Source organism: Chlamydomonas reinhardtii, chromosome 3 (genome assembly GCF_000002595.2).
Source record: "Chlamydomonas reinhardtii strain CC-503 cw92 mt+ chromosome 3, whole genome shotgun sequence".
In the NCBI taxonomy this organism is placed as follows: Eukaryota; Viridiplantae; Chlorophyta; class Chlorophyceae; order Chlamydomonadales; family Chlamydomonadaceae; genus Chlamydomonas; species Chlamydomonas reinhardtii.
This window is the reverse complement of record NC_057006.1, coordinates 4,285,378-4,296,637: the sequence shown is the minus strand read 5'-3', so window position 1 is coordinate 4,296,637 and position 11,260 is coordinate 4,285,378. Positions and strand designations below refer to the sequence as shown.

At 60.2% G+C, this 11,260-nt stretch overlaps 4 protein-coding genes across 4 annotated transcripts; 2 read left to right on the top strand and 2 right to left on the bottom strand.

The window, feature by feature from the left end:
• Window positions 1-1,011: 1,011 nt before the first annotated feature.
• CHLRE_03g174650v5 (uncharacterized protein) lies at window positions 1,012-2,583 on the bottom strand. Its single transcript, XM_043060937.1, has 3 exons — window positions 2,008-2,583; window positions 1,635-1,748; window positions 1,012-1,517 (listed from the first exon to the last, which is right to left on the bottom strand). The coding sequence occupies exons 1-2, from the start codon at window positions 2,431-2,433 to the stop codon at window positions 1,650-1,652; spliced, it is 525 nt and encodes a 174-aa protein (XP_042926066.1). The 5' UTR covers window positions 2,434-2,583; the 3' UTR covers window positions 1,012-1,517; window positions 1,635-1,649.
• Window positions 2,584-2,725: 142 nt separating this feature from the next.
• CHLRE_03g174600v5 (uncharacterized protein) lies at window positions 2,726-6,103 on the top strand. Its single transcript, XM_043060936.1, has 8 exons — window positions 2,726-2,848; window positions 3,096-3,239; window positions 3,524-3,997; window positions 4,233-4,341; window positions 4,484-4,614; window positions 4,966-5,052; window positions 5,198-5,257; window positions 5,384-6,103. Exons 3-8 carry the CDS (start codon window positions 3,611-3,613, stop codon window positions 5,423-5,425), a joined length of 816 nt encoding a protein of 271 aa, XP_042926065.1. The 5' UTR covers window positions 2,726-2,848; window positions 3,096-3,239; window positions 3,524-3,610; the 3' UTR covers window positions 5,426-6,103.
• Window positions 6,104-6,262: 159 nt separating this feature from the next.
• On the bottom strand, window positions 6,263-7,213 carry CHLRE_03g174550v5 (uncharacterized protein). Its single transcript, XM_043060935.1, has one exon. It carries the CDS (start codon window positions 6,705-6,707, stop codon window positions 6,426-6,428), a length of 282 nt encoding a protein of 93 aa, XP_042926064.1. The 5' UTR covers window positions 6,708-7,213; the 3' UTR covers window positions 6,263-6,425.
• Window positions 7,214-7,683: 470 nt separating this feature from the next.
• On the top strand, window positions 7,684-9,294 carry CHLRE_03g174525v5 (uncharacterized protein). The gene is made up of 2 exons (XM_043060934.1): window positions 7,684-8,271; window positions 8,602-9,294. The coding sequence occupies exons 1-2, from the start codon at window positions 8,149-8,151 to the stop codon at window positions 8,980-8,982; spliced, it is 504 nt and encodes a 167-aa protein (XP_042926063.1). The 5' UTR covers window positions 7,684-8,148; the 3' UTR covers window positions 8,983-9,294.
• The last annotated feature ends 1,966 nt before the right edge of the window (window positions 9,295-11,260 follow it).

The window sequence follows — 11,260 nt, the reverse complement described above, 5'->3', positions numbered from 1 at the left end:
GAAGGGGCGGCAAGGGACTCAAGCAGACGCAGACAAAGAGGCAAGGGGGCAAACAGCAGGCAGGTGACGGGTGCGGACCGCATTGCGGTTCCCCACACCCGTCATGAAACCGGCAGCCGCACGGGGCGGCGGCTGCCGGCCGGGCGGGGGCAGGTACGTTAGCGGGGTGTGGTTGTGGTTTTGGGCAGCGCGTAGCGGTTGGCCAGACCCCAATCATAACATGGATGTACGTGCCCAGGGAACAAGCAGGTATGCAACCCACCTCCGCATTGGGCAGGGGACCACGTATCGAAACAAAAGATGCACAAGCGGTCAAGCGTTAGTTCGCCGCACAGGCAGGCGTCGCTACTGTCAATCTATCTATCACCGTCTCAAATTTCGGGCAACTAGATAAGAAGAGTGGCGCTCCCTCTCAAGGGAAACATGGGCTGCGCGCACGCCACGTTTATGCATGTTCGTGCATGTCTGCGGACATACGGTAGCCGGGGTCGGTTGGAACAGGCACCGCCCGCCATGTGTCCAGCCGCGTACCGCTGTCAAGCACAAGCACAGTATTCATGCTTGCCGCATACCGCCGTGCCATGCTATGCTCGCCAGCAGCCAAGACCGCAAACCAGATACCGGCAGGCCTGCGCGCCGGCGCCGCTTCTCGGGCGGCGCCGCTCTCTCTTCGATGTGTGTCGCCTGGCCTGCCCCATCCGCTACGTTCTGCTTGTGGGGCGCTTCCCGAAATCCGCCAGGATGGGCTCCCAAAACCCGCCGGACCCCCAGGGACCACGACTTTGGCGGCCCAGAACTTCCTCGCCAGACCACCCCTGACAAAAATACAAGTACACGCGTAATGCTCTCCTGAAGATCTACAATTTCGAGCATGGGTGTGTGGTGGGACAGGGTTCAAGGCAGGTTGGCGAGGTCCCGTAGGGTGCAGCTGATGCCCAGACCCTTAAGCAGACGGCAAACAGTTTGCAGTGGCAGAGCAGAAGTGCATGGCTGGTCGAACGCCGGCGTACAATTTCGAGCATGGGGTGGGATTCTGAGCTTTCTTGCCCCTTGCACAGCCTGGCCATACCCGGGGTAAAGTGCGACGTACACGAGAGCTCAAGGTGGATATCAATTACTGACAATTCCTGTAACAAGGAGGTGGCTGCCTTAGGGAGGCAGGAAAAGGGCTGATCCCGGGTCGTTATCAACCCAGCCACCTTGACGCGGGCGCCTACTAAGCACACGCCTCTATGTTGGGGGCCTTTGGCATCCCCGCAAATCCGGACGTGGCCGGTTGGGTGGGGTGCACAGTCCGTGCTAACCCGCAGCTAACAAACTAGTCACGTCACTCGCCGCCAATCGACACGTGCACCCTCAGCCCCACGCCCTGCTAGCGCCGTTCAGGCTCTCAGCCTGGCCCCGCCGCCGGCGGCGGCCATGGCGGCCGCTGCAGCTTGGTCGGCCGCTCGAAGCCCATACATCAGCTTCAGCAGGAGGAGCACACGGATCACGTTGGCGGCGGAGACGTCGCGGTTCTGGGGATGGGGAACGGGGAGGAAGAAGAGAGCGCACATGAGCTGTCTCAACCGTCAACCTGTCAATCAATCCGTCCCCAGTGCCCAGCCGTCCCCGCACATGCACGCGGTCCTCACCCAGGTCGTCAAGCATCAGTCGTTGCAGAGTTTGACCGACCAGGGCCGCTGCCCCTCCTTCAGCCCCCCAAGCCGCTTGATGGCCATCTCCTGACACCCGCAGTTGTAGCAGGTCTGCATGGTCGGGAGGGTGGGAGGGAGAGGGGCCACACACGGGCTTCCGCTAAAGCCAGGCATAAACCCAGCGGCCCACCCACCCACCAGCAATTGCAATCCCACTCAACCCACCCACCTTGCAATCCCACTCAACCCACCCACCTTGCAATCCCATTCAACCCACCCACCAGCAATTGCAATCCCACTCAACCCACCCACCCACCCACCATGCATAAACCCACCCACCAGCAATTGCAATCCCACTCAACCCACCCACCTTGGAGGTCTTGTATTCATCGATGATGAACACATGCTTGGCGTAGCGCTCACGGAGCAGCTTGATGAGCCGCCCCGTCGGCGCGCGCCCGCCCCTGACGGAGATGGGGGAGCCGCCCTTCCCTCCCTGGAAGGCCCACGAACCCCACCCCACCACCACCTCCTCCTTGGGCCTGCCGCCCGTGAGCTGCTTGGCGACGCGGTGGAGCGCGCGGTCGCGCTGGATGAACGCAGCCCAGCGCTTTCGGCGGAAGGCGGAGAAGTGGTAGTGCCACAGCACGTGCACCGCGCCCCGGGGCCCCGCCTCTGCCTGCCCCGCCGCCTCCGCCTGCCCCGCCGCCTGCCCTGCCGCCCCACTGGCGAAGAGGTAGCGCAGAGGTATGCTATGGACAGGGGTGTTCCTGGGGGGCTTCCTGTAAAAATACATCACGAGGGAGCAGGAGCTGGCCTGCACGCCGATGCGTGCAAACAAAACCGTGCAGCTTGCCGCGACGCTAAAAACCGGCGCCGAGCGAAGACAGCCATTCCAAGCTAGCTCACACGCCTATAAACAAACATCAAACCGTAAATATGATGAATCACCGTTAGTAAGTTACAAAAGGGTCGCAGAGCTTCAGAACGATATGCCATCTTCATGCAGTTGTCGCCGCGCCTCTTACCCTTACACTACCCAACTCTTGGACTTTATCATAAATTTATTATTCATCATCGCCGTCGCAATTGATCGCACGCATTTGTGCTCCCCTGTGACTTTCTCTGCAACGGGTAAACTCGCGCGTCAGCAAAGCGAGGGAACTTGGCACCTCGAGCAGAGAAACAAAGTCAAAGACAAATATTACCAGGTATGTGACGGTCAGCTGTTGTGGTCGGAACTTGCTTTGGGGCGCCCGAACGCAGCTCGGTCTCTCCGGGGCACGCTGCACCCTGCGGGCATGTGCTTGCCTTGTTCCAACGCTTTTAAGAAATTTGTAAACCTAACATCAAGTCAGTAGCGTGCTGCGGGGGCATGTATGCAGCCGTTGAGCTTGTGTCTTGACCAGCAGTGTCAAGGCAGCTACGTGCGGCCGCACTCTCCTTTCTTTGTCACAGGCCGCAGCAAACGACAGCTTTTGTTCTGTCTGATCTGGCATAGTGGAAGAGCTCAAGCCGCGAGCGCGTCACTCAACCAGCGGTCCCCGGCTAGCAGTAAACTGGCGGTCCGGCACAGAGAAGGATTGGCTTGACAAATACCAGGTAAGGATCATCTTATCAGACATCGTCACTCCAGCACCATAAGTATCACCCATGACGCCGGATGCGTGGCGGACCCACCATGCCTTCTCGAATCCAAGGATGGCACGGTTAGGCACTGCTGCCGAGTACAACATCAATTCATTATACGATGTTACCAGGTCCATAATCCTGATGAGGGTCATGAGGCTGCGTGGGCAAAGAAGGCTCCGCCCTGCTGGCCGGCTTCCGTGCCGTATGTCTCCGCCCACCTGTGTCACTCTGAGCTCCTCGCCCTCTCCCTTCAGGCACAGGATCTGGCCAAGGAGCGATCGCCGCTGAGGAGTAGAGAGGAGTAAACAACATAGCCCAACGGGAGTGGACGAATTGCTCTCATGGCATCGATCGAGCCACACGCCAAGCGGCAGCGCAAGGAGCCATCCTGGCGCGCCGAGTTTGTGGATCCTGACCAGGTTAAAGACGGCACTTTGATTGCCGACGAGGACCCCACAGCACAGCAGCTGGTAGCCTTGCAGCAGCTGGGGCAGAAGCAGGGGCAGGGCCAAGGGCAGCAGCACAAGCGGGGAAGCACGGGCCCTGCCTCTTCGGCCTCCTCGGATGAGGGAAGCGACCCGGGGACCAGTGAAGAGCCCCCGAGGGTGCTGGACGTGCGGCCGTTGGATGCCAATAAAGTGGAGGTGGTGGTGGAGCGGGATGGGCGGCGCTACCGAGGCGTGATGGAGCGGAAGGAGCTGCCGCACAGCGTGGGTGTGCCCGTGCCTGTAAGTCACGGAAGGCGGTTGTTGGGAATGGAAGACAGTCATTTGCGTGTGGATTGGGGAGGGGATGGCGCAGTTAAACGGCTGCCGTTTGGGCTTTTCCTAGCCATCAATGGTGTCTGGGACATCACGCGTGCGGTGCTAGCTGGCTGCAATGTGGTGCACGTGTGTGCACGTATCTGCTTGCTTGGTGGCCCCTCCGATCCTGATAACGGACCTTCAATGCCTGGCGGCGCAGATAACGCCGGAGGAGCTAGAGAGCATCACGGCGATGGTGGCGCACGGGGAGAACGGCACCAGCTTGTGTGGCCTCTGCAACACGAAACTCGAGTGCACGCCCGTCAGGGGTGAGCGTGGGCCGGGGCTGTCATTGCAGCAGCGGCTGCGCGCACGGCTTTGGCGCAGCTTGGAAGGTAGCGGTTGCTTTTTTCTCCGCTTGTGTGCACCCTTCTAAGCGCCCTTGCTTATTTCCTCCGCCCTTGTTGTCAGGCATGAGCGCCGACAAGGTGGGCAAGTACGTGAAGGTGCGCATCACGTCCAACTGGACGGCGCGCGTACACATGCAGTGCGCGGTGTGGTGCCCGGAGGTGGTGGAGGACCCCTTCCACCCGGGATACTTGGTGAGGGGGCACAGGCAGGGAAATACGTTGTGTATGAGTGTGTATATGTGTGTGGGGGGGGGGGCGCCTGGGTGGGTGGGGTGTTGTGCCCTAGCCAAATGGGATGGCTCCAGGTGTCATGGGGGACAGGGCGTGGGTGGGTGGGGGCCAGGAGGGGCGCGCGGGATTGCCAACATCTTGCAGAAACCATGGCGGACCAACACGCGTGTAAGGGAATTTCAAGGCGACTTCATAGGTTTCTGGTTAAAAGCACATTCCTGGAACGTACAGTGCTGTGTCGGTGGCGCGGGCAGCCCAACAACATTCGAGGCATGTAACTCCCATGTCGCCCGCGTGTCCACCGGCGCGCAGCACCACATGGGCCCGGCGGTTCGGCGGGGGCGGCAGCTGCGCTGCCACGTGTGCAAAAACCGCGGAGCCACGGTGGGCTGCTTCCAGGTGCGTGTGCATGTTTGGGGGGGCCGTTTGCGGTTCTGAAGGTTGTACGTACCCTTGTTGTTGTCGTGCAAGTGTGCAACGGCACATATGGATGAGCCGGTTTCCTGACTGTAATGCGCAACGCTGCACATGTGCGCGCTTACAGGAGGGCTGTCCGTCAGTGTACCACCTGACATGCGCCGTCAAAGCCGGCTGCGCATTCAATGTGGGTGGTGGGGTTTGGCAGCGTGTGACTGCACAGGGCAGTCGGCACGGGGTCTTTGCGACTGTTGTTCACTAGCAAATGATTGACCATTCGATTGCTGTTATGTCGCGTGCAACCGCCATGCAGGAGGAAACGCAGGAAGTGTGGTGCCCGGCGCACACTCATTGAGCACAGCACGACAGGCACGGGCGGCTATGTGGCACGGGTGTCGCCTGGGCGCCGCGCGTTGCAGACAGCCCGGCCGGTCCTTGTGCTATACGTGGCGCAAAGTTAGGCACATTCTTGACTGATATCGACTGCGCGTGGTCTCCGTGGGACGGAGAGTGATGATGCAGCAACAAAGCGAGCGTGACCCCGCTGATGTCGGATTTCGGGTGCGTGGAGTGGCGGCGGGGCGAGGCAAGCATCCGTACCTGTCGGCAAGGGTTTCCCCTGCCAGGACTTACCATGCTGGGGGTAACGCCTACATAAAGAATAGTATAATGTATGTTCTAGAACAGCTCCGACTACCCCCCAACTAACTAGTGTACGGCACCCCAACCCCCCTCAGCCGTACAGGAGGTAGCGTGGCAGTCGGCAGCTGCGCGAGTGTGAGTAGGTAGTTGTACGGCAGCCCGGCTTGGAAGCTACCCGACTGTAGTGACGCACACGGGCAGTTGGCGCTAGTCGGCAGGCGTGCGAATGGGAGCTGGCAGTTGAGCTCGCATGCGTGTGGGAAGCTGCGTCTGAGCACGGTGGAGCACGGCGGGTGTGGCGGTTGGCGCGGCGCGTGAGTGGGAGTGCATAGTCGTGCGCGAGGCCGTTTGGGAAGCTGCGTGTGTGAGCTACGTGTAAACTCAGAGAGACGCATGGGGCTGACCCGGTTTCCATCAGCTGCCTCTGGGCGCACACGGTTCCACACGGTCGACAGTTGGGCTGCAGCGCGGGCGGGACTTGCTGGAGTGCATGAGAGTCGCAGGTGGGCACGCGCGGGCGGGGCGCAGGGGAACTCGGCGGAAACTCGGCGGCAGCATTCCGTTACAGAGAACTAGCAGCACACTACTGCGACATGCTCATTGGCTCAGCGTTGCTGCCAGCGCCGCCCGCGGGCGGCACAGACCCCACGCGCGGCTCAACGCCCTGCTTGCCCACCTCACCCGAACCGCCAGCACCCAGCCCGAGCCCTGCGTCAATGCGTGAGACGGCCTGCCGCACGCGCCCCTGCGCCGCCGCCAGGCCCGCCGCGACCGCCGCCGCTGCCAGGCTGCCCTGCTGCGGAGTCGGAGTAGGCCACCAGGGTCATCATCCAAACGGGCGTGACACCAGCGCCAAATGCGTCCGCGGGAATCAGGTTGCCGTCCATTCCCACCAACCTGAAGTTGTGCAGCTTGCCGCGCAAGATGGAGGCGTTTCCGACCCGGGTGCCCAGCAGGTTGCTGGGAATGATGCGTGTGAAAACTGAGCCAACCATGGGCATCAGCTGGTACCCCGCGCTGTTAGTAAGTGATGAGTAGGAGTTGCCCTGGGTGAGGGTGTTGCTCTCAATAAAGTACGGCGCGTTTGCGGGCACAGTATTCACGCTGACAATGAATGACTCGATGGCTATCTACCAGTCGGAGGTGTCCCCCGCAAGCCACTCTGGCAGGTCAATGAAGTGCATGCCATCCCGCCAGTCCCCTGCACCACATTTGCAGAGCTCAGCTGGATTTGGAAGAAGCCCATGGCGTTTTGCTATTTGGCAAGGTTTTCCTCAGGCGTCCACGACCTCCTACCGAAGCTGTATACATATGCCCGTTGAAGTTCATTGGCGATGGGACTTTGCTGCCGGCGTGCCGCGTGCGGTAGCCAGGGGCTTTGCCTGTCCCGCCTCCCCTCCAACCTCCCCGCCTCAGTTTACTTCGCACCGAGGCATCCAAGACGACCCTTCCTGCTCCCCGCCTGCTCCATCCAGCTTCACGCCACGGCAATAAGATGATCTCCTTATAACTGTTATTATAACTATTTAACTATCTATACCTGGGCGTACGACGACCGCCCTTCGTGCCGCCTATGCCCCTTACCCCTCGGCCCCCCGCCCCCGTCGCCGATGCCTACCCCGCCACGCCTGCTCCGCATGCGCCCCAGACCATAGGCACTCTATTGTCAGACCCTGATATAGGTCACCCATAGGCAGGAGCGCAGGCGCGTGCGGCGCAGGACGCGGCGTATGCCAGCCGGCGTACAGCAGCCTCACCCCTCGCATCTGTCACCATAACCCTTCCACTTGAGCCCCTTCCGCGCCGGTCCCAACCGCCGCCCACAGCGGACTATTTGAGCTGCCAGGGCATACGCGGCGTGCAAACGCGCACCGGGCGCCACAGGTAGCGCTTGGAATGCGGGTCGCCGAACGGGGGTGGCCATGCCTCCACGACCAGGCTATTGAAGCACGCACTGGCCAACGAGTTGGCCGCTAGCAGCATATATCACAGGAAGATAAGCCCAGAGCAGAATGCTGCTTTCAGTATGGTTTGTGCGCCCAGTATGCGCAAAGAAATCAAAGGTGTTGCTTCTCCACGCAGCCGGCCAAGGGTCAGCGCCCTCAGGAAACAATAGATTCTATTGAACGTATCTGAACAAATGAAGGGGTCATGTACGCCCTGCCGTCGCCGGCCAACTTGATTTTCGGTCAACACGCTCGCGCCCCCTTTTGCGGGGTGGTTATCTTGCACTTATGCGTCCTAGCTACACATCCAAGCGAAAGCGACCAGAAATACATATGCGGGGGTGGACGCCCATGCAGGCCCCAGATGATGGTCGTCTGGTGTAGACCGGTCATGAGGGCTCTGTATTTACGCCAATGCAGAATTTTCTCATCGTGACACACAAGTTGCAAGCTCGCGCAAGTCGGTTCCTTCCCAGAACGCTGATTCGCTATGTGGCAGACTCTACGCGCCGCGCCCTCAAACCGTTGCTGCTCTGCAGCCACCAAGTGCAACAGGGTGACAGCGACAATTGCAAGCAACCGTGCCGGCAACTTTGGCGTGCAAGGCTACCAGGTACGCACGCATTGTTGTGGTCAAGTCTCTCCACCCAGTCCGACCCCCCACACGGCATAGGGGTCTGAAGTCCACCAACTCCTCACACACCCCAAGGAAGGGACGTAAGCCCCCCTGTCTACGCTTTACCCAGCAGCCACAGCGACAGAGCGCCCCATCAAAGGCTCGAGTTAGAATCGAGGGGCCGCCAGACCGGACCGGTGGAAGTCCGGCGCGTGAATGTGCTAGACATGCAGTCTAGAACCACGTTCGCAGCTACGATTTGCCAAGGAAATTTATGATTGAACGAAAGCTTATCGGGACCACCGTTCGCAAACTTGTGGACTGCAGAGATCTCGCCGCCTGCTTACCCTCGCAACTTCGCCAGCTTCGGCAGCCTCGGCTGATCCTTCGCCCCCACATGATGGCGTTACTGACGAAGGAGGAAGCGGCGGGCGGGGAGGGCCGACCAAGCCCACCGGCTCGCCGTCTGGTGGCGGCTGGTGGCGGGACTTCTTCAGCAGCGTGCAGTACAGCTCTGCTTGGGGAGCGTTCTGGGGAGTCGCTGCAGCTTACGTCGGCTTGCGCGAGCTGAAGATTGGCCTGGCCAACTTCGCGTGCGGCCTGGCCCCTGAGGGATCCAAAGGCGGCGGCGTGAAGGAGGGCGGCCAGCAGCGCGTGGGCAGCAGCCTGGGATGGGGGATTTGGGCAAGGGCCTGGGAGACGGGCTGAAGGACGGCCTGGGGGATGGGCAAGGGCCTGGGGGACGGGCTGAAGGGCGGTTGGTGCGTGTTCCGAAGCATATGTAGCGTTGCTACGCCAGTTATTGGCCTCTTGAACTGGCAGTTTCCGCGCTGAAGCATATCCTGGCATGCATGCGTGTAGTAACGTGTGCCGTAACGTGTGTATTAACGTGTGTACTAACGTCTATGTGGCGTATGCAAGGGATGTCTGGGGTTCGGGGATGCGTGTCGTTCATGGGTGAGGGGAATGCTCACTTGGTTGGCCCGGCACGGTTGGAGACCGGTGTAAGGGGGGTTTCACATGTGACAACCCGGTTTCGGTGAATCCACCTGGCTTCGGCGAAGCCAGGGGCGAATCCGATTCACATGCGGCTGCCTCGAATCCACCTTGGGTGGGCGCCAATCCAGCTCTGGAAGGGCCGAATTATGTCTCCGCATACAATCCCAGCGCTCCCATACTCTTATTTTACACGCATAGTGAGTTCCCGATGCGTGACTCGCCCGCAACCGCGACATGCCGAGTCCACCTCGCTCCATACACCGCCCCCGAACATTCTGTATGGCACATATAGTGCTTTGAAGCGTTTTTGTTGCATAGTTGCTGCGACCACGGTGTAATCCTCGTGCAGGAGCTAGGAAAGCCCAACATGTCGAAACATGCGAGGCGTGCGCGCTCATGGAGGATGCTCTAGCCCCGCTCCCACCTACAATATAATAGTATGAAGATCATAACCATTTTGATGGAAGCTGTCGCAACTATAAGCGCACTCTGCTCCACGGCACACAGCAATGCTCGTCGCCGCGAGGGTTTCGTCCTCCAATGGTTGATATCACATGATTGGAGTAAGAAAATAGTATAGAAAATTTCAGACGTCTCGAAACTAAGTATGTGTGTTGGGCGAATCCGGGCTGCGGACCCGGATTCGCGAGCTGGCTTCGGACCTGGTTTCGGGGGTGGTTTCGACCTGGTTTCGACCTGGTTTCGACCCGAAGCTAGCTTCGCATGTCACATGTGAAACCCCCCTAAGGGACTAAGGGAAAGGCACATGTACTTCCTCCGCATTTGCATTATAGCGCACGGAGGGCAAAAGTTTGAGTGTCCGTCAACACGTGCGTTTGACGCAAGCTTTTTACGGAGTCAGACTGGCCATACTGCTTCTGAGGAGCGGGCTTGGCTGTGACTGGTTCAGGGGGTCCTGCGGTGGCCCGTGCACAAAGCATGAGCGGATTTTGATTGGCAGCGTTGTAGTATACATGGGGCCCGCGGCCGGCAAGTTTGCAGAGCTTGTCAGTGCTGTCGGGAGCGTGCCAGGATGTAATGCGTGGGCGCTGATGACCAAGAAGGCCAACGGAACGAAGAGCATTGAAGTGTACATACACACGCGCCGAGTCCACTTTCTGGCGTCGTGGCAGTGCGGACCAGAAGTGCTTGCTCACGCTGTCTTCACATTGTGGCCCATCGGCCTATTAACATTGTGCAGTAGAGAGACCAGAGGCTGCATTACGAAGACTTGCCTGGGAGACGGACTGCAATGGGAAGGTGTTGGGCGCGTGTGTCAGCGTGCATGTGCGTAGTGCGAAACACCGTGCGCCCATAACCCCTGTCTGCAGTATTAGAGAGCACTGGTAATGTGTGAGTGGCTGTGGCGACATTGCTAGTGCATGTCACTGTATGAATGAATGCGTGAGGAAGGCGGTGGGTGCGCGTGTCAGCACTCGTGTGCATGGTGTGGACTGCAGCCTGAACTTGGCATGAGTAATGTTGCTACGCGACGTTGACATGCTGGAGATAGAGCTGTGGCGCGCACCATGATTTTCTGACGGGGGCTCACGTGCTCACCAAGTCCAAGTGTGCAACCACTGCGGGACGGTGTGGGTGAGTCCACTTTGTGGGCGGGCGGCTGGCTGGGCGATGGATGGGTGCGGCTCAGTGGGGCTCAGTGGGTGACGGCTCAGTGGGGCTCAGTGGGGCTCAGTGGGGCTCAGTCGTGGGCTCAGTGGGGCTCAGTGGGTGATGGCTGGGTGACGGCTAGGTGACGGCTCAGTCGTGGGCTCAGTGGGACTCACTCACTCTACCCTCCCGACGGTGCAGGGACGTGACGTCAACTCCGCAACCAACGCGCTGGTGGATATGCTGCTGGGGCACAAGCGACCTGCATCGCTACAGACTGGCGGCGGCGGTGGCAGCGGTGGCGGCGGCAGCGGCGGCGGCGGCAGCAGCAGCGGCGGCGGCGGCGGCAGCAGCGGGGGCGCGTGCGCGCATCTTG

Bases quoted from the DNA above. Each gene is read 5' to 3' on its own strand.
- CHLRE_03g174650v5 (XM_043060937.1), bottom strand. From the start codon at position 2,433: ATGTATTTTTACAGGAAGCCCCCCAGGAACACCCCTGTCCATAGCATA. The intron at 1,749-2,007 runs GTGGGTGGGTTG...CCGACCATGCAG, and splicing joins ATGAATACAAGACCTCCAAG to ACCTGCTACAACTGCGGGTG.
- CHLRE_03g174600v5 (XM_043060936.1), top strand. From the start codon at position 3,611: ATGGCATCGATCGAGCCACACGCCAAGCGGCAGCGCAAGGAGCCATCC. The intron at 3,998-4,232 runs GTAAGTCACGGA...CTGGCGGCGCAG, and splicing joins GCGTGGGTGTGCCCGTGCCT to ATAACGCCGGAGGAGCTAGA. The intron at 5,258-5,383 runs GTGGGTGGTGGG...ACCGCCATGCAG, and splicing joins AAGCCGGCTGCGCATTCAAT to GAGGAAACGCAGGAAGTGTG.
- CHLRE_03g174550v5 (XM_043060935.1), bottom strand. From the start codon at position 6,707: ATGGTTGGCTCAGTTTTCACACGCATCATTCCCAGCAACCTGCTGGGC.
- CHLRE_03g174525v5 (XM_043060934.1), top strand. From the start codon at position 8,149: ATGTGGCAGACTCTACGCGCCGCGCCCTCAAACCGTTGCTGCTCTGCA. The intron at 8,272-8,601 runs GTACGCACGCAT...TGTGGACTGCAG, and splicing joins TTGGCGTGCAAGGCTACCAG to AGATCTCGCCGCCTGCTTAC.